At 42.2% G+C, this 27,906-nt stretch overlaps 1 protein-coding gene across 2 annotated transcripts in view; it reads left to right on the top strand.

The window, feature by feature from the left end:
* Positions 1-25,129, top strand: part of sclt1 (sodium channel and clathrin linker 1) — an 85,257-nt gene extending 60,128 nt beyond the window's left edge. For both annotated transcript variants that reach the window (XM_084318805.1, XM_084318806.1), the window contains exons 19-22: positions 1,181-1,377; positions 17,217-17,295; positions 17,417-17,512; positions 25,004-25,129. In XM_084318805.1, coding sequence (XP_084174931.1) covers positions 1,181-1,377; positions 17,217-17,295; positions 17,417-17,512; positions 25,004-25,063 — 432 coding nt within the window. In that variant the 3' untranslated portion in view covers positions 25,064-25,129. The remainder of the gene's footprint in view (positions 1-1,180; positions 1,378-17,216; positions 17,296-17,416; positions 17,513-25,003) is intronic.
* Positions 25,130-27,906: the final 2,777 nt, after the last annotated feature.

The raw sequence follows: 27,906 nt of genomic DNA, 5'->3' as shown, positions 1-27,906 counted from the left end.
AAGTCCTCCTGTTCCTTCCTCAATTCCTCCCGTAGCTTCCCAATATCATTCCTTATCGTGTCCGTGTTCAGTTTTATCGCCGCTGTTATGTTCTCCAGTATCCCGGCCTGCATGACCACGGCCCATCCTGGCATTCCCGTGTCTGCCTCAGCGGTACCTCCCCCTTCTTTTGTCTGGCTTTTCTCGGCTTCGCTCCGGGGATTCTGTTTCTTCGGATTCTCTCCTTCTCGTATGTTCTCCATTTCTATTTCCTTCACAATCGTTGTCTCTTCCTTACTTCTCGTGAGCATTTTCCTTTTTAATTACTTTTCGGGTCTTTTTTTATCCGTTTTTTCACTCATTTGACCAGGAGCTCTTTCGCACGTGTGTTTACCCGTCTGCTCTCATACCGGAAGTCTATTTTTATGTCTTTTAATCTACTTTCATTCTGATTTAATTACTGGACTGTCATTATTGTTATTATTATTTCTGTTATTGTCCTGTGATTTATCGTTGATTATTACTGTTACTGTATACGTAGTTTGTCTTGTTTCATGTTTAAAAAAGGGAAAATAATAATGTGTTAAAAAAAAAAGATAATGCTAAGTTAGCTGTATTCCAACACAATAAACTTTTCACGGTACACTCTCATGCTCCACAGCTGACTAGTGTTGTCTTCCTGCAACAACTAACGCCTCACAGAATTTCAGAGAACGATTTCTGGTACAAACAAGCACTTAATTTTTTTATCAAGCACCCTCAAAAACCAGTTCAACCAGTTGCAACGGGCCTGCCTGTCCTTCCAGCCAACAGCAATGCACTGTATCTACCAGGCAATGTTAATGCACCAGCTGACCCTGCTGACTTGACTGGCGGCTCCATCTTGGTTGCCACGGTCTGCTGCTCGGCTGTCTAGCCATCAGCATTGTGTCTACTACTCTGCTGAGAGACTGATGAGCTCTGCAAGAGCCGTCTGGCAGCCATGTAGTTCCACACTGCCAGCGGAGAACAATAGCAGGATGAAGGGAAGAAACAGAGGGCAAGAGGAAAAACAAGAGATGGCTTAACCGTGTTAGGGGTAGCCCGCTGAGAAGAGGGGAGAGACAATGGAGTGCAGAGATGGAGCGATAGACGAACCATGAGGGACAAGGTTTGCACACATCACACAACCCTCCCTCCACCCTCTCTATCTCCCCCCTAGGTGTCCCAGATGGAGCAGGAGTACAGTGTGAAGGAGCTGGGGCTGAATGTGCGGGCGGAGGAGCTGGAGGAGAGAAGCCGGAGCTCCAGCGCTGATCTGATGCGCCTCCTCGCAGCTCAGCAGAGGAGCGCGTATCACTGGAAGGAGGAGGCGAAGAACCTAGCCCACGCCTTCGAAACCAAACTCACTAGCCTTAAGTAAGAGCTCAGAGTAACCTAAAGTCACCAGCCTTAAAGAGTAACAACACCAATGGTCTATTTGCTGTGCCCTAGTTGTTGAAAATACTCACCTTGCTGGAACACTCTGCCCCATCCAATCTGTGGTGTCAAAGTAGCAATTTCCCCCCTAGACATCACAGATTAGGCAGGGCAGAGTGTGGAGCAAGGTAAAGGTTTTCGACCAATAGGGCACCAAAATTACAATGGATTTAGTATTTAAAGGGATGGTTTGGATATTTGGAAAAATTAATACTTGCTAATGCTAGTAGTGTAATCGATGTAAAGCTATTAGCTTACTGACTGAGTGCCATGGTCGGAGTTCTGGTTGGATTCTCAGAGACGTTTTTGACAGGCAGCAAACGACCAAATTTCTTTTAATCCACACCACAACATGCAGGCAAAGGGTTACCCGTTTCCAACATGTTGGCTGTGAACCGGCTCCAGTGTGTAGTAATACACAGTATTTTTCAAGAAAATAGGAAATGCTTGAAGACCATGGTTTTGTGTTGGAAATGGGTAAATCTGTTGCCTGTCTGTTGTGGTGTGAGTTAAAACATTTTCATTATCCTCCTGGTTTGCATGTCATGATCAGGAACATGAACACACCAGCCACCGTTGCTGGATGTCAAAGCTATGGAAGGTGGTTTGTGTCAAAAAGAGTAATGCGATTAATTGTGTTGTTGTTTTTTTGTATATGTTACTGTTTTCAAATTCCTCAAAACGAACGCATAACATTGACAACCCTAAGAATAACCCATGCATGGACATTAGCTTAGTGTTTGCTTGGTCCCATGGTCTGTTACTCAGGCAGCTTCTGGCAAGCACACAGGATTCAGTAACAATAAAACATTTTAAAACCACACCGCAACAAAGGTTTCAACCATCTACAACAGAATACAACAACCATGATTCATGTCATTCTGATTCTTGGTTCTTATCTCATCAGCTGATGCTATGGAACTATTTAGTTTCTTGAAAAACGCAAGTGTGTCGAATCACACTTTCGGTAGTATCAGTACTTCCAACAAGTGCACACTGTTTTGCGGGATTATATTTCTATTACCTCACTCTTGAGATGATGATAACGCAGCTAAACTAGTTTGTACCGACCACTAAATGGGTACATTGTGCGAAAGCGTTAATGGAGCACAGTAAATATTGGACACACAAGCATGAAATTGAACAACAATCTTGTCATATAGTGGTAAATTAAAGATAATTATTTTGCAGAAAAGTTTAGTGTACTCCTTTTTTAAGAACAAGCTCTTTAGCAAAGTGTCAAAGGTCTATTCACAAGGCAGGCATCTTCAACCATTACAGACCTATATCCATCCTACCTGCCTTGTCAAAGATACTTGAAAAGCTTGTCTATAAAAGGTTAATTGAACATCTTAATAAGCACAATATTATTTACACTCACCAGTACGGGTTCAGAAAGAAACATTCAACATATATGGCAATCACACATCTAATTAATGAAATATACAAAGCTAAAGACAGAAAGGAAAACACTATAGGTATTTTTTTAGACTTATCAAAGGCATTTGATAGTCAATCACCATATCCTCCTACAGAAGCTCTCACATCTTGGAATAAAAAACAATGCACTGCTATGGTTCACCAGTTACCTTAAAGATAGACATCAGTCTGTATCCTATAATGGGATCAATTCTCCTTGCTTCCTTTACTTTGCAGTCTGCCCCAAGGTTCAATTCTTTGGCCTTTGCTATTTTTGCTATATATCAATATCAATGACCTCCCTAACGTCTCAGACAGGCTGTCGAAGATTTTATTTGCAGATGACACAAGTGTATTCTATTCACATAAAGATCCTGATACCATCAGTAGGGTCTTAAATTAAGAACTAAACAAACTATCAATTTGGTTTAAATGCAACAAATTATCACTAAACTTGAAAAAAAATTCAAATCTGTAATTTTTAACTCCAACTCCTCAAAGTAGTGATCAATGACATCCCCATAGCTAGGGTGTGTTCTACACGATTCCTTGGTGTTCTGCTTGATGAATCCCTATCATGGAAACCTCATATCACAGCCATAACTACAACAATGGCCAAGAGTATTGGTATTCTTGGAAAAACACATAACTTGCTGAGCACTGAGGTTGCCACAATGTTATATTACTCTATGGTTTACCCATATATCAATTACTGCAATTTAGTTTGGGGTAGTACTCATCAGACCAAACTTGAGCCCATATACCGTCTGCAGAAACGAGCTCTAAAAATAATCAGCTGTGTACAACAGTCATTCTTCATTTATCAAGTGAATTATCTTCAGACTGGTTTATTTGTGCATAGTTCTTTAAACGGAGCCCTTCCCCCTTTTTTCATGACATGTTTGCCCACAATCACCAAATTTTCTGAAGTTCAAAGAGCACTGAAATCTCATCTCCTAGATCACCAATATTTCCCATATGGGCTCCCTTTACAAACTGTGGTCTGATGGCTTGTTGTATTTTGTTATCGTATTTTTGTTTTATTATATATTCTTCCTGTCATTAGTTGTTTTCTCTATACTCAAAATCGTATTGGCATGGGTGCTTGCTTCGGTGTCTGCTTGTGTCTTTGGGGGGGGGGGGGGAGATTTTATATATTTATATATTTATATATATATATATATATATATATATATATATATGTGTGCTGTCAATAGATAAAAAAAAATTAACTAATTAATCTCACAATTTTCTGTAATTAATCTACATTAAAAATAGAATTTTTCTACTTAAGACCGAAGCTTGTAACAGATATTTACTTGAGTAAATCATGGAATTAATGTAAAATCAACACAAAGAAAGTACTTAGATTCAAAGACTATTTTAATAGCTTTCTTTGAATAGTTTCTCTCCTGTGAAATACAAATGTTCAACAAAACCATCGACATTGACTCAGCTAGACCTCTTTCTTATATCCGCAGCACTAAAATTGAAGATTTTTCACTCCATAGATTAATCTAGATACATTTATTTTAATGCTTTAAATAATTTAAATTAATCTCAAGTTAAAGCATTAATTTTGACAGCCCTAATATATATTCTTTTGTAATTATGTTTTTGGTAGATTTTAATTTGTTTGTTCTACCGGGCAGTCCGGTAGAGAGAGAGAGAGAGGAAGAATGGGAGACAGAGCGGGGGGGAGACATTCGGCAAAGGACGCCGGGTCCGGGAATTGAACCCGGGTCGGCCGCTTCACGGCGCAGCGCGTTACATGGGTCGCCACTTGGGTGCCCGGGATTTTATATTTTACCTTGATATAAGATCAGTGTAATTTTGCTTCCTGGTGAATAGAATAGAATAGAAATACTTTTATTATCCCGAGGGAAATTTGACACTGCAAATTGCTCAACATTAAACATTTAGACGGAACAGGTCACGAATAAGAATAACAAAACAAATCAAATTGCCTAAGATAAGAGTAGAATAAAATGGAATAAAACATACAGTAAAAATATACTGAGGTCTACAGTAGGTGTAGTATTGCACAGTGCTGTTTCAAAAGTAAGAGTCCAGGAAGATGGTAACTGTCACTCTGTGCTCAGTGATGCAGTGAGGCACAGTGATGCATTGTATAGTCTGATGGCTGTTGGAATGAAGGACTTCCTGTGCCATTCAGTGCTGCATTTAGGTAGTATGAGCCTAATGACTGAACATGCTCCTCCTGTCAGCCAAGTCTGTGTATAGTGGGTGGGAGGGGTTTTCCCTGATGGCCTGGAGCTTAGCAAGGCTCCTCCTCTCCGCCACCCTCGCTAGGGAGTCCAGCTCCACCCCAACCACGCTACTGGCCTTCCTGACCAGCTTATCCAGCCTGTTTGTGTCCCCTGCTCTCAGTCCGCTGCCCCAGCAGGTCATAGCGTACAAGAAGGCGCCCGCCACCACCGACTCATAGAACATCCTCAACATCCTTGTACAGACATTGAAGGATCTCAGCCTTCTGAGGAAGTAGAGTCGGCTCTGGCCCTTCTTGTACAGTGCCTCTGCGTGTTTTGACCCGTTCAGTTTGTTGTCGATGTGCACACCGAGGTATTTGTACTCCTCAACCATGTCCACATCAACTCCCCTGATGGAAACAGGGGTCACAGGTGCACTCCTCCTCCTCCCCAGCTCCACCAGTATTCCCTCTCGTCACCGTCCTTTATACATCCCACTATCGCAGAGACATCATAAAACTTCTGAAGGTGGCAGGACTCTGACCGATAGTGGAAGTCATTGGTGTAGACGGTGAAGAGGAAGGGAGAGAGGACTGTCCCCTGCGGGGCCCCGGTGTTGCTGACCAGTCTGTCTGACACACAGCTCCGTAGGCGCACGTACTGTGGTCTGCCCGTCAGATGGTCAACAACCCAGGACACCAGGGGGGCCTCTACCTGCATCGCCTCCAACTTCTCACCCAGCAGCCCAGGCTGTATGGTATCAAAAGCACTGGAGAAGTCAAAGAACATGACTCTCACAGTGCTCCCCGGCTTGTCTAGGTGAGTGTAGGCTCGGTTCAGCAGGTAGATGACAGCATCCTCTACCCCCAGTCAGGGCTGGTAGGCGACCTGGAGTGGGTCTAGGTGGGGTTTGATCACCGGGTGGAGTTGCTCCAGGACTAACCTCTCCATGGTCTTCATTATATGAGAGGTTAGAGCCACCGGCCTGTAGTCCTTGGACGTGCTGGGACGCGGCACTTAGGGACAGGGACCACACAGGAGGTTTTCCACAGTGTCGGGACTCTCTGCAGCCTCAGGCTCATATTGAATATGAGCTGGAGCACATCACACAGCTGAGAGGCACAGGTTTTGAGTACATTTGGGCTCACCCCATCAGGACCAGCAGCCTTGCCTGCGTGTAACTTGCTCAGCTGTGTACTCACCTGGTCTGCAGAGAGCCACACTGTGGGGGTCTCAGGTGTTGGGGGGAGGAGCGGGTCTTCGAGCCGCGCGGGCAGACAGGCTGCACCAGAGATGATGGGAGGTAGGGAGGAGGGAGGGGGTTGCTCGAGTTGAAGGGCTGAGAGGTGCGGGGGGGGGGGGGCATGGACTGGCCATCTGGCATACCGGGAATGTTCCCGGTGGGCAGACGCATCTTTGGGCCGTTATGATTTAATACAAAAATATATATATATTTATAATAATAAAAAAAAAAACGTTTTACGTTTGGTCAACGACCGGCCCACTACTAGGCTGGGACAGCAGCCCATTGGTACTGACTGACACTGGGCTGGCCCAATCACATCTCTTACTAAGCACCCCCCCGCCAGTCGTGCAGGTACATGACTGAGATGGGGCTGTGGTACATGACTGAGAGGGGGCTGTGGTACATGACTGAGAGGGGGCTGTGGTACATGACTGAGAGGGGGCTGTGGTACATGACTGAGAGGGGGGCTGGTACATGACTGAGAGGGGGCTGTGGTACATGACAGATGGGGCTGTGGTACATGACTGAGAGGGGGCTGTGGTACATGACTGAGAGGGGGCTGGTATATGACTGAGAGGGGGCTGGTATACAGGACTGAGGGGGCTGGTACATGACTGAGAGGGGTAGGGATGGGTATCGTTAGGATTTTATCGATACTACTACTCTTATCGATACTGCTTAACGGTTCGGTACTTTATCGATACTCTTATCGGTTCTTTTTGGTTCTTTTTTTGCAAGAAAAAAAGACAATTAATTAAGAACAGAATCAACATTGCTTTATTATTTATAAATACAACTTTATAAATAAGTATTATAAATAAATATAATTTCTTCAGCAACAGCAATGTTCTTTTATATAACTTTATAAATAAATATAATAAATTAATATAATTTCTTCAGCAACAATGTTTTAAATGTGTCTGACTCTGAATTATAGACTTTTTATAATAAACAACAAATGCAAAAGGCTAACAGAACTGTGACACTCGTTCACCCTATCCTCTGTCATCCTTCCTCTAGCAGCTGCTAGGGAGAAAGGACTTTGGGTGGTGGAGGGAGGTAGAGGAGGAGGATGTGTGGTGGCCCTGGGCTCACTGGCCTGGGACATAGTGGCTGACGCCTCAGCTTGACGATCTATAAAAAGTTTAGATTGTAGTATTTGTAGCTAAACAATTGTTTTGTTTATTAGCCTATTTGTAATAATTCGTTATTAGCCTAGGCAACTCCGTATCTTGGCTTACGGTTACGGCTGCAGTGGATGCAGATGGAACACTGCGCGCAAGGCAGTCGAATACGCGCATTTCTGCACACTAATATCATGTTTTGCCAACAGATGTTTTGATAAATTGATTTGCTCGTATTGCCACCCTTACTGGCAAATGTTTTGTTGCACTTGTGGCAACGTGCATTGTCGGCATTGACCCTTGTAAAGTATATCCATACTTTAGAACGCTTCGCTCTATCCGCCATGATCACGACTCAGTGCATGCAGAGCTGCTGTCTGTGTGCAGAGCGCTATAGCACGGGGCGTCGGGGACACTTTCATTAAGGAGTACCCGTATGTAGGACCCGTATGTCTATGTGTAGCACTAGCGAGCGACTCGCGAGGAGACTCGCTGGCTGCGGCTCGCTTCTCGTGCAGAGACAGAGAGAGGATCGTTCGCAACTTTTAAATAATAATAATAATAATAATAATAATAATTTCTCTAGAGTATCGATAGCAGTACCGAGGACGTCAGAGCTTATAAATACTCCGGTATTTTCTAATATAGAACCGGTTCCCGTTTAAAACCGGGGTCCGGGGGGCATCCCTAGAGAGGGGGCTGGTATACAGGACTGAGAGGGGGCTGGCTGGTACATGACTGAGAGGGGGCTGGTACCATGTATTGGTACTGACTGACACTGGGCTGGCCCAATCACATCTCATACTAAGCACCCCCCCGCCAGTCATGTGGTACATGACTGAGATGGGGCTGGTAGATGACTGAGAGGGGGCTGGTACATGACTGAGAGGGGACTGGTATACAGGACTGAGAGGGGGCTGGCACATGACTGAGAGGGGGCTGGTACATGACTGAGAGGGGGCTTGTATACACAACTGAGAGGGGGCTGGTATACATGACTGAGAGGAGGCTGGTACATGACTGAGAGGGGGCTGGCTGGTACATGACTGAGAGGCGGCTGGTACATGACTGAGAGGGGGCTGGTATCATGTATTGTGCATCATTGTAGGTCAAACCATTAAAAAGTAAATTTCCACGGCAGCCATTTGGGATTTTGGTCTCACAAATTTCCCCCGCCTTTTTTAAAAATACACCCTGGCTAAATTTATTTATTAACCCTCCTAGATGACAAATCCATTGAGAAACTAAGTGCCACAGATGACCCAACTACTAGGTCCATATCGTATCATCATAATATTATTTAAAAAATCATTAGGATAAGGGTTCCCTTGATAAAGATGCATGAAAAGGCTGTATAATATACAACACCTGTAGCTCAACTGCAAAAACAGCTTATTTGATTTGATTAGATTTGTATTTGGAAATTAAAAACACATCATAAAAACGAATTATCTTGACCAATTTGTATTCCTGAGGATATCACCTAAAAGCATTCATTAAAACACTTATTTCCAAGGTGGTCCTCGATGGAAGACATAAAAACACAGCACATATAGCCTACTCAACTGCACATTTTTGCTCAACTGCAAAAAATGTATGCCTCTTATGTATTAGCCTACAGGGAAAAACACATTCACAACAGGCAGCAAAGTACATTTTCAGCCAATTATGGTAATAAGGTAACTATTAGGATATATATGGTATGGATTACTTACTCTTATAACTTATTATTGTGGTAGCTCTAGTCTCCACCTATACAAATTGTTTTTGTGCTGTCCATTGATCATGCATCTTCACGTGGTAGGCACATTAACTGTAGGTCAAACTCCCCAAACAAACAAGCACACCATTGATTTAATTGCCATATAAATCACATACAGAGATCTAACTATTACTCCTCTCTGAACATGAATATAAAACAAGAAGGTGATCTATTAACTGTGTAAACCTTATGCAATATTCATCATTGATATTTGAATACTTGAAATCTGTATGAACGGAGTAGTTAGTATCAAATGAAATAAGATGGAACAGCTCCATGCATTCATTGAATAAACAACTATTTGCTCATTACCACTTACCAGTATGGTATTGTTTAAATTGTACAGATCTTTGCACATCTTTGTCAGGGAATTCCAACAATTCTGGACCTGAATGTACCAGTTAATTGTAATCAGCTCTCTCTCCTTATGTCTAGTCAAGCCAGGTTGTGGAGGAGAGAGACAGGGATGAACAGGCTATAGACTACTTTGCCCATCCTGAGCCTGCTATAATGCAGATGTTTTTACATCACCACCCAAAACAAGATACAGCCAAGAGTGAGTGAGTACACTGGTCCACTTGCACTGGTACACTTGTCCATGGCACTTACTACCCAGCTTTGTAGTGGTTTGGGGGAATAGTACAGTAGGTACGCATATTTAAGGGGACCGTAAGGATGGTGTACTGGTGGGTGGTGTCCGACCGATTATGGTGGGCCGGTCTGGGCCAAAAATGCCAGGGTCGATTTTTGGTCCCAGTCCAGCCCTGATCAAACCTATTGTAAAAACAGGTTTAGCTCATTAGCCCGGTCTACATCTCCATCCACTCCCCTTCCCCCCGCCGGTTTAATGCCGGTTATGGTCTGCATTCCAGTCCACACTTGTTTGATGTTATTGTTCTCCAGCTGGCCTTCCAACTTCCTCCTGTATTTGTCTTTGCCCTCTCTGAGGGTGCGGTTACACCTTTAGTTTCATTTTCGTATCATTGTCATATGCGTTTCGCCGCGACGTTGTGCGCCTCGAGTCACACTTTCGTTTTTTTTCTCGTTTTTGTCACCCGAGCACACTGATGTAGTACACTGCCAAAGCAGTAGGTGGCAGTAGGTGGCAAACATGAAGGCAATTTCAACCAATCAGAACTTTTGAATGTGCCAATACACTTCCTGGAAGCTCCAGCAAAGAAAATGTCAATAAGGCAGGCGCCTATGCCGCGCCACCATCTTGCCTATTTACTCAATGCAGCAATTCTTTTTCAGCAAAGCCTAATAAAAGTGCAATAAACAAAACGGATACATTCACTGTGTGTTCTGCCTGTCATTTGTTGATGAAACAAAACTAACATCAACACAAGTGACCACCAAGAGCGGATAGTTTAGTCTAAAAAACGATCGGTAGCATTGTTAGCTGCATGCTAACGTCAATGGAATTTGCCATTATAACAGTATAGCATTGTGGCTAGAAGCTAACGTTAGCTCACGCTACTTAGCCAGCACCAAACTGATGATATCGGGAGCTATCAGTGGTTAGATAACATTAGAGACAACGCTGTGTGTATTAAACAAAGGTGAATAGATGACTGGGCCATTTTGTTTAATGCTTGTTAAGTTGAAAGAGGAGCTTTGAGCTAACAGGGTTTGATAGCTAACACTAGCTCATGTTATCCAGTGGCAGTGCCAATCGGTAATGCTAGCAGAATGAATGGATGTAAACTTTCTTTAACATATTGCATATGGGTACAATACAATACGGCTCAATACAAACAATTGTTAAGGGGATGCAGACTGTTGTAGCTTGGACTGGGGTCCTTATAACAATAACTTGACAACACATAGTAGCTGCAGCTATTTGGTTTGGGACAGCTCTCTGTCACCGGAAGGGCACGCAGATGGTATCTACTGCGCATGGGCATTTTCGCAACAACGGCTCATGCAGACTACACGCTGTTGTCTGCACGTTTTTTAGCGTTTCTCCAAAACGCAAACACAATTTTGCGTTTCAGCCGTATCCACAAAAAAACGCCAAAAAACGCATTTCTGTGTAATAGGGACATGAAACGTATTCAAAAACGTATAAAAAACGCCACAAATACACTAGTCTAACCATGGCCTGAGATTGATTCTCAGAAGCCCCTGAACTCGTTTGACCTCCCTGTTACCTGCGTTGAAAGCCCTCTTCTTCTCATTCAGTGGGGCTTTGATGTCCTTAGTGACCCATGGCTTGTTGTTAGGGTAGCAGGTAACAGTCCTAGATGGAACATTGGAGTCCACACAAAAGTTGATGTAGTCTGTGATGCACTCATTGATGTAAACCCATCAATGTCCTCTCCGTGGGGCTCACAAAGTGCCTGCCAGTCTGTGACCTCAAAGCAGCCCTGTAGTGCCTCTTTGGCCTCCTCCGACCACCTTCTCACAGTTATTTTGGTCGCAGGCTATCTTCTGACCAGAGGCACATAACAGTGGTTGAGGTGAACCAGGTTGTGGTCCGACCGGCCCAGCTGTGGTAGTGATGAGGAGCTGTATGCCTCCTTGATGTTGGCATAAAGCAGGTCTAGGGTCCTATTTTCCCTGGTGTGGCAGCTGACGTATTGTTGGAAATTTGGTAGTGATTTGTCCAGTTTTACATGGTTAACATCCCCTGAAATGAGGATTAGAGCCTTCGGGTGTTTCGTCTGGAGATGTGCAATAGCGCCGTGGATGACGTCACACGGGGCAGTCGGGTTTGCAGAGGGGGGGATGTAAACCGCCATCATGATAACATGGGGGATTTCTCTTGGCAAATAATATGGTCTGAGTCCTACAGCTAACATCTCTATATCCGGGTCACAGTGTCGCTCTTTGATCGTAATATGGCTGGGGTTACACCATCTCTTATTAATAAATAAAGCAAGCCCCCCTCCTTTTCGCTTGCCGCTCCCGCGGTTACGATCAGAGCGCACAATCTGAAACCCGTCTATAGAGACATTGCTATCGGGAATATCTGTGTGCAACCATGTCTCAGAAAAACACATAATGCTACACTCACGGTATTCCTTTTGACTGCCGGCAAGCGCGGCCAACTCATCCATCTTATTTGCCAGAGACCTCACGATACCCATAAAAATGGAGGGGAGATATGGTTTATATCTCCTTCTCTCTCTCCTTGCTTCAGCCCTCTTCTGTCTCGCACGTCGCCCTCTTCCTCGACATCCCCGAAAGCCACCGTTTGTCCTTAGTATCTCCTCCGGGAATATGTTTGATAACTCCGGGTTGTTTTGTTGGCTGTAGCCCGCCGGCTGGTTTGCGTAGCGACAACAGCTGATCTCTCATGTAAACAAAGGACGCTCCGGTCAGCTGTTGTCCGCTCAAGAGTTGAGAAAGTAATTCCCCCATCAGCCAGATGGACAAAAACTCTTACGACTTAAATAAATAAGGACTTGTGTCCAGGTAAAAAAAAAAATTACAATAAAGACGTAGAACTTGAAAAAGTACAGAAAGGGGTAGAGCGATCTGCAGCTGCAGCCGTCTCAGGCGAGCCACATGCAAGGGTTTTTAGGCAATTCTCCTACACATCCCTTGTGGATTGTATTGTATTATATATGTAATCATTTTTATATGTGTAAATAAACAAACAAACAAACTCTTGAGATGATGATAACGCAGCTAAACTAGTTTGTACCGGCCACTAAATGGGTACATTGTGCGAAAGCGTTAATGGAGCACAGTAAATATTGGACACACGAGCATGCAATTGAACAACAATCTTGTCATATAGTGGTAAATTAAAGATCATTATTTTGCAGAAAAGTGGAGTGTACTCCTTTTTTAAGAACAAGCTCTTTAGCAAAGGTCAGTTCAGGACCCTGGATAGCATCACCATCCTTGATATGTGGAGGCAGGAGAGATAAGGATGGATACAATTTAGAGTCAAGCTTGCCATAACCAAACTCACCAGCCAACAACACACCCTAGATAAAAGGGAGGTGAGACGAATTAACACATTGAGTGCCACGCCCCTTCTGGGAAGTGACTACTTCCGTGCCGCCCATTAACCCCATGTAAACGTAGTTGTAGTTTGTAGAACTAAACTTATATTTGATAGTATCGCTATGGGTCTAATAACGTCCTTGAGTCTCATTGAGCTGCTTCTGGTCAATGTGCAAAAAACTGATTATTTTTTCATCCGTACATTTCCATTTTATACCGTTTTGAATATGAACATAGTCCGGCCGCTTTTGAGCAATTCCAGGGAAAAGACACAAACAGCGTTTTTGTGTAATTCAATAAACACGTTGTCATTTTTCGCCCGATTATCGGATCTTCCTGAAATCAACGCTAGATCATCACTATTATCCTTTGTCGTGCACGCATGCAATGTGGCTTAGACCGGCGCGCCCCCTGCCTCCTGCAACCCAACGGCAGAACAGCTAGACACATAAACACATATAGCTTCAATCGCAGTAGAAATAAATATCAGATCAACGCAAGCTTTCATATATGGTGTCCTTACCTGGTCTCTGAAGTAATGGAAAAAAAAGAATCCAATAATCTCATCGCCATTCCAGTTATCCACAGCGATCGTGCCTCCGACGTTATTGGGCATTGCTCTTCAACGGGCGGGCGGGGTCAGTTGTCCAAGCCATCCCTAGAAGCGTGTGTTTTGCCGGAGTGTTTAGGACCCGCCCCCACGCTCAGTATAGAAAATAAACTAACCCGTTTCTAACCGGGTGCATTACTGGCCGAAGGCGTTAGAGGGCGGTATAATACCGTCTGCCAGCTCAGAGACACTCAGAACAGTATGCACAAGGTGCCCCGCTGAATTATGAATGGATATAGATAATGAAAGAAATACCGTGACAGAAACGTAGATCTACGTTTCCGGCACTCAACGATCGGACGACAGAAACGTAGTTCTACGTGAACGGCACTGAAAGTGTTAAGGAAGAAACATCAAAGCACACCAGAGACATACCAAGCCCCCATGAACACCTGATACATACAGTACCAAGCCCCCATGAACACCAGAGACATACCAAGCCCCCATGAACACCTGATACATACCAAGCCCCCATGAACACCAGAGACATACCAAGCCCCATGAACACCTGATACATACCAAGCCCCCATGCACACCAGAGACACACCAAGCCCCCATGCACACCAGAGACATGCCAAGCCCCCATGCCTTCATCTCCTCCCGCCTCAACTATTGCAACTCCCTCCTCACTGGCATCACCTCCCGCTCCCTCCATGAACTGCAGATGGTCCAAAACTCAGCCGACCGCCTCCTCACTAACACCCGGTCCCGTGAACACATCACTCCTGTCCTCCACTCTACACTGGCTCCCGATCAAGGAACGCATCAACTTCAAAACACTACTCCTCACCTTCAAAGCCCTCCATAGCCGCCCCCCCCCCCCCCCCCCTACCGACTGACCTTCTTCTTCCCTACCGCCCCACCCGTTCCCTCCGGTCCTCCACTGCTTCCCTCACTGTCCCTTCATCCAAGCTCAAAAACATTGGTGATCGGGCCTTCTCACGCACTGCACGTCGACTCTGGAACTCCCTCCCTCAGACCATCAGAGACTCCCCCACACTCTCCACCTTCGAATCCCGCCTCAAAACCCACCTGTTCGCCCTAGCCTTCAACCTTCCCCAACCTTAACCCCCCCCCACCCCTCCAACCTGTTTTGATCTTTGTTACTGTGGCCTTATGTTTTCTGTGTATCATGCTGTTTTCCCTGTTTCCCTGTGGTCTTATGTTCCTTTTGTTTCTTTGTTTTCTCTGTTTTCCCCACCTAATGTCAGTGACTTTGTGTTCCTGAGAAGCGCTTTACAAATACAATGAATTATTATTATGAACACCTGAGACACACCAAGCCCCCATGCACACCAGAGACACACCAAGCCCCCATGCACACCAGAGACACACCAAACCCCCACACCATACAAGTTTATTTTTAATTTGCAATTTTCTTTATTGGACATTTTCCACAAACAGCGGATTACCAACAACGACAAAACGGCCTACATCGGTGGCATCGTTTTTTTTAAATATATTTTATTTTCAGATTTTATAGTCACAAATACACATCAAGACAGATCATAAAGAAAAAAACAGTTGCCAGGCACTGTCGCATCAATGAACAAACATACACCATGTCATATGTACACTAATAACAAAGGGGCTAAATTACTGACAAAGAAAAAGATTACAAGGGAGGACATTGAGAAGCACTCATGTTCTAGCTAAGCATTCCAAAATACAACCTCTCTCAACGCTTTGAGTGCCAATGACGAGATTACTCGTTTGTTCATGCTGAATGGAATGGCGATCAGGAATTGGAATAATCTTTTTGGAGAACATCTGATCTGAGGTAAGGAATCTATTTTACCAGTCTTAGGATAATCAGAGCTTTTTTCACAGAGATATCAACGTGGGCCCTGTGTGTGTGTGTGTGTGCTGATCAGGAAATGAGATAATCGATTTTTCAGCCCGCTTCTATAGCGTGCATAAGTACACATTATTATTATTATTATTATTATATACTATCGATAATCTAACGTTTATTTGAAAACAATTCATAAATAGGCAGAAAAATGACAACGTTTTTTGTGTATTCCAGAATATTCCAGTAAAGGGTGTTTATCACAGAATCTTTATATTTTCCTGAAACTTTCAAAAAAAGAGTTTTTCAAAATGGTATAAAACGGAAATGAACCGATTAAAAAAAAACAATCTGTTTCGACAATGTTGACTGCAAACAAGTCGTTGATAAGCGACGGCCAGATTATACACATAGCCATAATTTAAGATGTAGTTTATGCGTTCGCAAATATGAGAGCTCTATCATTGAAGTGGACGTTGGCACTCAAGTGCTATTTCTGGCGCCCCCTGCTGGCACTCAAAGTGTTAACGCCTGTAAGACCAAGGAGCTCAGAACATCAGTGGATGTGAGCTTCCCTCCATCCAGGATATATACAATGGACGTCAGAAAAGTCCACAAGATTATCAAAGACCCCCAACCACAGACTGTTTCAGCTGATGCCGTCTGGCAGACTGTACCACTGTCTCAGACCAGCAGACTCCGCGACAGTTTATTCCCCCCACACACGCACACACACAATCACACACAAACATGAGAACAATTAAACACACGCACATATACACATCTACTGCACACACACTGCACTTTACAGACTGTATCCACACTGTACTATACTACTCAAAACAAATATGGGCAAATGTTCTTTTAAAATCTGGGGAGCCACAAATTGGAATTTGCTACCTTCACAGCTAAAATGCATTAGTAGCCGACACGATTTTAAGAAAAAAGTCAAATCATGACTCCTCGACAATGTTAAAAACTAGATTTTAAAATGCATTAAAATGTTGTCTGATACATTGTTGTCTGTGGCTACTTTTTGTACTGCATTTAAAATGTACATGTCTATGTAGTTTGTTATTTGTGGTCATGTTTTGTATTGCTTGTCTGTCTGAGACCAAGGACCACAATGGAAATAAGTCTTGACTTTTTTGTGTAGCATCCTTTGATGTTTTCTGGAATCTTGTATTTTTTTTTAAATGTCAAATCAAATCAAATATATGTTTCTATTATATATTGTGCTATATTAATTAATGCTACTTTAATATAATTTGTATGCTGCTATTTCATGCTACTTATATTGCTTTATTGTATTCTATTACCATTGCTGCTGTAAGGTCGAGGAACCAAACCAAATAATTTCACTCCTGTACTTTTATATGAAGATGTGATAATAAATCATCTGAATCTGGAGGTGGATGTACACCAACATCTCAGTAGCAGCTAGAAATAATATGGACTTGTTTTGCTTTAAGCAAGAGTGAGGTTACACAACATTGATCAGTGTGGGTTGATTGATGGAAACATGTGAAAATGAAAAAAAAATGCTATTTTGTAAACAATCTTAATAAAAAAATTGATTTTATTAAATAAAATGAAAAATGTAAATACAAATATATACTGTATACACAATTCAGCTCATGGTTCATATGCTTTCAGAACGGAGTTGAACCGACAGAAGCAACGGTCTCAAGAGCTAGAGATCCAGCTGGAGACTGATCATGAGACTGTTGCAGAGGTCAGTGTAAAAAACACACACATGCACTTATCATTATACATTGGAGTGTATTTGTGTTTTAAACGGTAGAGTGTATGTGTATTAGTGATGAAACTCATGAAAACTAGCTGTCTGTGTCTAGAATGAGAGACAGCTGGCAGAGTACCAAGAGAAGGCCAGTCGTCTCCAGAGGCGGCTGATGCAGGCAGAGCAGAGGGCAACCACTGCCACACAGCAGGTCAGAGGAGACCCCATCATACTTAGTTTGTGGAGGATGGCTGGGTAACAGAGTTTAGATTTTCTTATATAAAGTGGTATGAAATACTATTGAAATTCAGTAGTGTAATTGATTCATTGCCGTTGGCTGAATTACTCAGGTCTGTGTTCTGGCTGCATTCCAAGTGGGTCGGGCAAAGTTTTAATCCACTCCACGACATGCAAACTAAAGTTTTATCCATCGACAACAGATGGATGAAATCATGTATTCCCGATGCATATATTCATCTCTCAGACTGATGTGATATCTTGGATCTAGCTAGCTAGATAACCCTAGTGCTTAGTAATATACTGGCGTTCGTCAAGATACAAAATGGATCTAAGTAATTGCATCGCTCTGAGGGAATAATTAAGCATCAGAAATTGTGGATGTGGTTTAAAACCTTTGTGTTACCAGTCCCTGTGTGCAGCCTGTCTGAAGCTGCCCGGCTAGCTTGGAGCACAAGCCAGAACTCCGACCACACAACTCGGGGGCGAATTCACAAAGAATGGTTTGCGCGGTGCTAATAGCACCCTTAACTGCGCACGATTTGCACATGGTATCTGCTCCGTCTTTGTGTGCTATTCACTAAAGATATTGCGCGGATGAGATACTAGCGCAAACACGCCCATAGGTGTGCAATTGTCTCCTGATTTGCTCCAGCGCAGGCTGCACCTGACAGCGCTGTTGGCAAATATCAGGACGGTGAAAAACAAACCCGAAATGAGGCATATACATAACAGTATTTTTCACCATTAGTATTCCATTTATTGCGTAATGTATAGAGCTTGCTTAATTTGTATTTTCATGACACATTGCATCCTTTGTTTTTGTCACTATCTTTCATCATTGCATAGGTTTGTCATGTCCTATTCCTATAAAAAAAAAAACTTATAATTGTACTATATTCTATTGTGTTATATTTAATTTAGGTTATATCCCATTTAATTTTATTCAACCTCTTTATTAACAGTTGTACAGCCCTGGCCTATATTTGATTTAATAATTATATTATATTGTGCTATATTTAATTTAGTTTATATCTCATTTCATTTTACTCAACCTCTTTATTGAAAGTTGTACAGCCCTGGCCTATATTTGATTTCATAATTCTATTCTATTCTATTGTGCTATATTTAATTTAGTTTATATCCCATCTAAAAAAAAACTTATAATTGTACTATATTCTATTGTGTTATATTTAATTTAGGTTATATCCCATTTAATTTTATTCATCTCTTTATTAACAGTTGTACAGCCCTGGGCCCTCATTTATCAACAATTCTTAGAAAGTGTTCTATTTTCGTTCTTAAGCACAGAATTTAGAATGTGTGTACGTACAGAAAAATCTGGATTTATCACACGTGCGTAGACGTGTCCCACGCACACTCTGTGTTGATAAATACCATTTGTTCTTAACGTCTATGCTCGTGCACGATTATCCATATATGGTCATGAAACACCCCCATGGGATGTGAAATAATGGACTAAGCCGAGGGAACTCTGAGAAACTTCACTGAGAGCGAGATTGATCACCGAGGTCTAACCAACTAATTCAACGTATACAGCATTTCCCGTTGTGAACAATCTTATTTGGAAACATGACACACAGAATAATAGTATTTAGCGTTTTATTTTAAACAATATTTAATCGTATGATTATAAACATTTTTAGAGAATAAATAAATCCAATGAAGTTGTCAAGTTCACACTTCACAGACAACTCCGCTGAAGAGGAGGGAGCGTGTAGACTATCTTTGGTGCGCCGGGAGCCAAGGATGTTGACTGACCCAGTCCTGCTACAGAACCAGCACATTGACAGAAATAAATGACAAGCTGACCTGACATTAAGCACTGTAATGACTGAAATGAAATCAATTTCAGCCGGCCAACTCTGCGCTCTACAATGCCTATTGTGCGCTTGTGAGCCTGTGGTTCTGGTCAGAGTCATTATGGCTTCAGTCAGTGGATAACCCTGATCTGCATTTAAGTGATGTTTTAATTATAGATTCCCCAGTAATAACATTACAATTGAATTAAATACAATTAGGCCTGAATGAGTCGTGTTCCTCCCAGCCACCGGCAACGACATTATCAGCCAAAATGCGCATCGCAGATTATCTGTACATTGACCGAGTGGAATCCCGTTCACATTACTGGATTTGTTTATTGATGGAGCTTTGAAAGCTACATGGGTACAGTCTATTGCTCCGATGATGTTGGGTAACCTGGCGTAAAATCCTTTCTTGGCCTCCTGTTATTGATATATGGATATTGTATGTAGTTGGGGGGGGTTGGGGAAATTACGACATCGACATCCAACACTGCGTTTTGGGTCTCAAATTACGGTACAAATCAAGGAGAATGTGTCTCGGGTAGCGGACTATACTTAATATTATTATGTTCTCTCTCTGCAAATAGACTGCCCTATATCTATATATTATTATTATTATTATAATAACGCTATGAACCAGGCTGAATTCATTCGGAAATACCTATTCCAAATGCTATTTAGGGTTTGACAATAATTACACTAATGTCGCTATTTTACAATGAACTATAGTGAATTACGGGTCATACAGAACACATCATTGTTGAAACTAATGCATGAAACTAATGAAAGCATAATGCCGTCCGTCTGCAGTCTTCATATTCTACCGCTGGGCGCCAGGTACGCATATATATACGCACAAAGTCAAGCACACGTTCAAATTGATAAATCCCACACTTTGCTTAGAAATGATCGTACGCACGGGTTACACACATATCTGTGCGTACGCACCATTGATAAATGAGGGCCCTGGCCTATATTTGATTTCATAATTATATTATATTCAATTGTGCTTAACTTCATTTTATTTTACTCCACCTCTTTATTTTGATTATAACTTAACCCAGCACCCAAAGGAGAGGAGTTATTTTTCTTACTTTTCATTGAATATTTGGTGGTATAGGCCGAATGATGTAGGCCTATTTGTATTTTCAAGACAACTTTATTTGGTTGCAGAGACAGCAAAGCATATCAGGTGTAATCATTTGTGACTATGTTTTTCCTGACATGGCTGCCCTCATCTGCTCGCACATGAGGCAGGTGGACAGGTGGCTCCGGGTCTTCATCTCCGTGCTCCTCAGGATGCAGATCCACATCCATGGGCAGACCGGCTCTCATGACAATGTTGTGCAGGATGCAGCACACCACAATGATCTGGCACACTTTGCTGGGACTATACTATTGCCCCACCGCTACGATCCAGGCATCTAAAGCAGCTTTTTAAGATGCCAAATGTGCGCTCGATCACACTGCGCGTTCTGATGTGAGCCCGTTTGTATGCTGCCTCCCCAACGTTGGCAGGATTACACACAGGAGTCGTAAGCCATGGCTGGAGTTGGTAGCCGCCGTCACCTATGATACAAAAGCACATACTTTCCCCCCATACATTTGCAATGAATATTACAGCACAAACGTTTTCTAAAAGCTACTTTCTTACCCAGTAACCAGGGATTGTCATCCATGTCTTGCATCATTCCGTATAGACTGCCGTCGTGCACGCACCCAGGAAACTTGGAAACCACATTCGTTATTATATTACTGCCGTTGCACACTACCTGGGTGTTGATTGAATGTTTGTTTCCTATTTCTAAAAACATGTTTGTTTTCACTTGGTGGTAAAATTGGAATGTGAGTGCAGTCAATAGCGCCCACAACATTGGGGAATCCGACAACGTTAAAAAAAACTCCTGCTTTGTCTCCTCAATTTTGCGTCTGTCTTGGGGCAATTTTATGTATCTTGCCACTCTGCGAAGAATGGCTGGTACAACACCCCACATAGCCCTGCTGATGGATGGTTGTGATATTCCAGAGGCACCTGCGATAGGCGTCTGGAAGGAGCCAGACGCAAGAACCTGGAGGGTTTACTGCAGTTTGACAATGCCAGGTATTGCATGGGATCTCTGGGTGGCTGGCTCAATGTCATCCTCACTTAAATAAAAAAGTGATTATTCTCCTAAATATTCTTTCACGGGCACGCCTGGCATTACGATGCCTGCGTCTGGCAACAATTACTGCTGCCATGATCACCTGTGATGCTGGCAGTGACACTGGCAATGATGCACCTTTATAGATGCGCTTAATTACCACCAGATCTCTGAAGACGTTAGGAGTAGGGATGTCCCGATACGATCACGTGATCGGAATCGGCGTCGATCACGTGCTTTTCAGAGTATCGGGGATCGGGAAAAAATTATAATAAAAATCGGCAGTCAAAAAAAGAAAATTTTTATTCAACAAACATGACCATGTCCACGTCTTAAACTCATACGGAGGCCTTAGTTTTGGTTTTAAATTACATATAATATATCATCATTAATGTATTTATTGTCACACAGAGCAGAATAATTATCCACAACAAACACATTCCCCTTTAATTTTCACCGTTGCAACAAACATTCCCTTTAATTTAGACGCTACACGCTACACGCGACCACAACAACAACACGTCGCTCCCGAAACACAGTTAATATCCACTGACTTCAGCAGCTAGACTTAATGTCAGAGGTTTGGAACTAAGCATTTTAAAATATAAAGTCAAGCCAGTTGCAATGTTTGCAAGGAGGAGATTCCGCGTGGAGGAAAAATTCATGAAGCAGCAGGCTGGAGGCGAAGTTTTCAGACTAAATTTTCACCTGGAGGATAACGTTACGTGACTGAGGTTTATCGTCGCCGTTTCAGACCAGAATGGACCATTACGTAAGTCGAACACTGAATGTATCCTAATGTGCAAACATATATTGAAACTTTTAATATTTCTCATATGAAGCAGAAGCACATTTCTCAGGGTGAATGTAATAATAAAAGCCTCCGCTCTCGCGCCCCGGACTATTATAGGCAACAGATGGGCTTGTCTCGCTCTAGTTTCTGACAAAAATGCGTCAAAATTGATTACTAATGTGAAAGATCGGATCGGAAACGATCGGATCGATAGATATTTAAAATCACATGCTCGGGATCGGATCGGAAGCAAAAAAAGGCGATCGGGACAGGAGTGACGCTTTAACTGTGCAATTTGCGCCGGACGTTGTGAATTGGGAGTGTTTTTGGACGAGGCTCATTTGCATAGAAAGGGGAACATGTTCCGCCCATATCACCTCATTTAAATACGTGCAAATAGCATCGGACGCAATGCTGATGGAACGCAGTTACCACCTCATTTGACTCGTTGTGCCTCCTCTGTGAATAGTAGGGTTGGGTACCTTTCACATTTGAACTGGTACCGGTACCGATACCTGTGAATCGATACCGGTACCCAACGGTACCTTTTTTCGGTACTTTAGTCTCAAAAAGGTAATCTACCTCAGTTGTAAAAAAAAATAAAAGTAAAAATTTAAACTTCAAATAATTTATCATTATTATTTATTTAGAACAATGTGTTAACACATTCAGCGCCAGAGGTTTGCAGGGCTGAAACTATAATAAATATCATAGCTATGGATATAAAACTATTGCCCATTTGACATTGAGTAACTATAGTTCAATTTGTGAAAAAGAAATAATTATTTCATCCATACATTCCCGTTTTATACCGTGGTGAATATGAGTATAGTTTTAGAGTAATTCTGTGTAATCCCAGGAAACGCCGCTAAGCAGCGTTTAGTGCATTTCACTAGAAACCATGCCATTCCTCGCCTGGATCAACAATCAATCTGAAATCAACGCTATATTATCGGTATTACCGTAATTCCTCTAATAGTAACCCCGGCTTGTATTTGTTTCAACTGTAGCGGGTACCAGGCTTGTATTAGGAGGAGGCCTGTATAAGAGGGAGGCCTATATTTCAAATTTTCAAACGGATCATAATGAATAAATCAACATTTTGTGTCAGTTTGAACCCAGTAAAATGTACTGGGTTCATTTATTGAAACCAAGTACTGTATGAAATAGTAAACAGTGCAATTACAGGTGGTCACTGGTCATTTCAACGTTTTCAAAGTGAAATCAAGTAACTAGCTCAGTATGCAGCTCAGTATATTAGTAACCCGGCTTGTATTAGGAGGCCGGCTTATAATTGCTTAGCTCAAGAGCGCACCCGGCCATTAATAGAGACCCGGCTTGTATTTGAGACCCGGTTACTATTAGAGGAATTACGGTATGTTTCATCATACATACATGAAAGGGTGGGGGGGGGGGGGGGGGGGGGGGTTCTATGCTTCGATCGTCACCAACGGCATACGTTGTGGAGTAACGTTACAGTAACACTTTATGATCACAATGAAGGCATGCTCGGGTCAACACGGCGGTTAGGCGGCGGTATTGGACGTTTGCAATCTCAGACCCATTCCCAATGATAACATCAGACTCCCTCGATGAATTGTGAATGGAAATAGCGAATAAAAGAAATAACAACCAAAACCCGACTTTTCTCGGGTTTGGCGCTCAAGCGATGGCGAGTTAACCCGACTTATCTTGGGTCTGGCGTCCAATGTGTTAATAATATTAGCTAGATGCAGACAACGCTCGCTGCAATATTATATATATATATAATATTGCAGCGAGCGTTGTCTCCATCTAGCTTTGTAAAGTGTAACAAAACTTGTGACCGTTTTCGGCTTGCCATTGCCCCGACTGCTTTGTTGTTTAATCAAGTAAAATCCTAGGTAAGCGTGTATTGTGCGCGTGAACGTTGAAGCGGCACACTTCATAGCTTTCGTTTCGCGGTAAACGAAACGTTGACGTCATCGGACTTTTACAGTACGAAATGTGGCACCGGCGGATCTCACGTGAAACGGTACTCTGTAGTACCGACGTGATTGGGTCGGTACTCTTAATTCGGTTCGGTACCCATCCCTAGTGAATAGCAAACTGTGTTTCAGAGCTATTTGTGCCGGCATAGCGTCAGAAAAACCTGCGCATTGCGCAATCCCTTTGTGAATTCGCCCCTCAGTTAGTTAGTTAGTTAATGGCTAATATGCACTATTTACCCATTTCATACCACTTTATGTCAACATCTGAACAATGCCTTTAAATGTTGCAACCAAATATACTGCACATTTTATAGTATGATCTATGGTTTCTTGGATGATTTTTGTCTAAGTGTATATAAGATGGTATTCTTTTCTCTGAAGTTACCATACAAAGTGGTTTAAAAGTAACACTAATGCAATTCTGTTAACGGACAGGGCAAACCATACATGTAATAGCAAAATACAGCACATGACTGCCCTGTTGATACTAGTTATTGGTCACTACCCACTCGACAGGCTGATTTTAAATGTACTATTGGTGTGCGCCTTGATATAGGCTCTCTATCCAAATTCTCAAGGGTTTCAAGACTTTAATCTGTGTAATATTATATATACTAATATATTATGCTTGATACACCCCCCCCCCCCCCCCCCCCCCCGATTGTGTTCTATATCTGAGTGAATGGTGATTTTAACTGACTTCTGTTATTTACTGTATCTGTTCTTATATTTCAGCTGAGTATAATGACGTCACAGCGAAGGAAAACGTCAACCCCGGTGGATCTAGAGACTTGATGACAGTGACCGACATGACACTGTGCCAACAATAGAAAGAAATGTAATAAAATAATAAAATGCAGCTCACTGTTGAGCTCGGCCATCTCCTCTGCTTCCTTATTTTGTGAGTAACAATGAAATTATCTGATATACTGTATTTAACACAAAATATGTGGTCCTCATAATGCAGCAATAATAAAACATTTTCAAATATTTATTTGTTTGAATGCATCGTTGGAATTTTGTGAAACTGATAATTTAGGAGGGGCTGAAAAATAATTCAGGTTAAGCATTTCCGACATACAATATATGTTATTACAATTAGGGATGTCCCAATGGAATTTTTTTGCTCCCGATCCGATCATGTGATTTTGAGTATCTGCCGATACTGATCTTTCCCGATCCGATCTTTCACATTAGTAACCAATTTGACGTATTTGTCCGAAACTGGCGAAGCGAGACAAGCCCCTCTGTTGCCTCAATAGCCCCTTGAGCGCGGTGGCTCACATTACAGCCCCTGAGAATGTGCTTCATACGAGAAATATTCAAAGTTTCAATCTGTTTGCACATTAGTATACATTCACAGTGTTCGACTTACATAATGATTTGCTCCATTTTGGTCTGAAACGCAGACAATAATCCTCACAAAGCGAATGTTGACGTTATCCAGACGAATGTTAACTTCATTCAAGCGAGGCATTGCAATCAATACAGCTGTTTGGCAAAGCACCAGCCGCCTCCCCCATTCCTTTGCTCACTCTAGTCACATAACGTGACGTATTAGATTGGTCGTGTTGAACGCAGCTCTGTTCACGCGGAACATCCGCCTTGCAAACATTGCAACTGGCTATTGGACTGGCTTCGGTTTCAATTTTAAAATGCTTCCAAACTTCTGACATTTTGTCTAGCTGCTCCGAGTCATCAGGTGGACATAACCTACTGGTGTTGCGGGAGCGACGCATTGTGAGCTTGTAGGTCTGCTATTTTCGGCATACGTCACGTGTAAATCAAAGGAAATGCGTTTGTTTTGGAAAATTCTTCTGCTCTGTGCGACAATAAATAAATGAATGATATGTAATTTAAAACCAAAACTAAGGCCTCAGTATGAGTTTAAGACGTGAACATGGTCATGTTTGTTGAATAAAATAAAAAAAAATACTCCCGTTCATCGGATCGGGACATCCCTAATTACAATATATATTATTTAACCTTTGTTTATTACACCAGGTAGTCACTTGAGATCAAAGATCTCTTTTTCTAGCAAGACCTGGCCAAAATGGCAGCAAAAACAAAAAACAAACATACAAAAATACACAAAACACAGACAAAGACATAAAAGGCAAAGTGGGGCAAGGGGATACATTTGAGCTGCAGCAAATCAGATTGCAGATATATACATACAACACACAATATAGCAGTGAGATGGGCACCATGACAGACAGGGGTTGGGGATGTTACTGGGTTGAGGAACTGTTGCAGGAATCAGTGAGAATGTTCATAAGAGAGTGCTTGAATGCTGACTTAGGCATAGGTGACCAGTGATTTCTGTAGGTTGTTCCAGTCACTGGCAGCAGCAGCCCTGAATGAAGTTTGACCAAGTACAGTGTATGTTTTTGGAATCTTTAGGAGAATGTGTTCAGCAGAACCAGTGTTGTAAGTAGCAGATGTAATTTGCAACAGGTGACATAGGTAAGGGGGGCCAACCCAGGAGGGTTTTGTAAAGGAGCATGAACCGGTGCATATTGCGACGGGTGTGCAGGGATGACCAGTTGGCGGAGAAGTAAAGGGTGCAGTGGTTAGTGTCCGTTTGACCAAGAAGGCCATCTAGACCAGTGGTTCTCAACCTTTTTCATGTCAAGGACCACCACACTGAGGATGTGGACCCCCATATGAGAAGATATGTGTTCAATATGATTTAATGTTAGTCCAGAATTATTGTAAATAACCCCATGAAAGCTTTATTATTTGTATGGGTAATTACCCATGCTTCATATTTGTTACTGGTTTCAGTGTATGCCTAAAGTGATGTGTTGGAAGGTCTATAGAGATTGATTGAAAACTTTATTAACATTGCAGAATGGGTACAATACAGTACGGCTCAATACAAACAATTGCTAAGAGGATGCATACCAGAAAAAGTATTTTGTCTTGTTTACATCAGCGTCCCCCATTTTCAATTCATCAAGACATTTATGACATACAGATATACAGTACTGTTTCATCAAGACATTTATGACATACAAGACGTATACACAATATACAGTACTGTTTAAGAGAAGGATCTTAAAAGAAAAATATTTCATCATTTATTTATTCATACATGGAATTACCACAGTCCAACAGTACATATTCATATAATGTATATGACATACAGATATAGAGTACTGTTTCATCAAGACATTTATGACATACAAGACGTATACACAATATACAGTACTGTTTAAGAGAAAGATCTTAAAAGAAAAATATATACATTCGAAGGGGAAAAAACGTACATTGGAGGGGGTTGGGTGGGTTTGATTGATTGATTGTAAACTTTAACAGATTGCAGAATGGGTACAATACAGTATGGCTCCATACAAACAATTGTTAACACTTCCAGTGCCACTGGTTAACATGGTAAAACGTGGTTAAATGCCAGCACCGACTTCAATGATAGCGTTGTGAACGCATAATCTCTGTCTTAAATTATGGCTGTGTCTAATCTGCCCGTTGTTTATCAATGACTTGTTTGCAGTCAACATTGTCGAAACGGATTGTTTTGAAAAGCCCTCGTTTTCAAGGAAAATATAAAGATTCCGTGATAAAAGGCATTTACTGGAATATTCTGGAATACACAAAAACGTTGTAATTTTTCTGCC

This window comes from Notolepis coatsorum (assembly GCF_963971535.1).
Source record: "Notolepis coatsorum genome assembly, chromosome: 7".
Taxonomy (NCBI): Eukaryota; Metazoa; Chordata; class Actinopteri; order Aulopiformes; family Paralepididae; genus Notolepis; species Notolepis coatsorum.
This window is presented reverse-complemented; position numbering and strand designations above follow the sequence as displayed.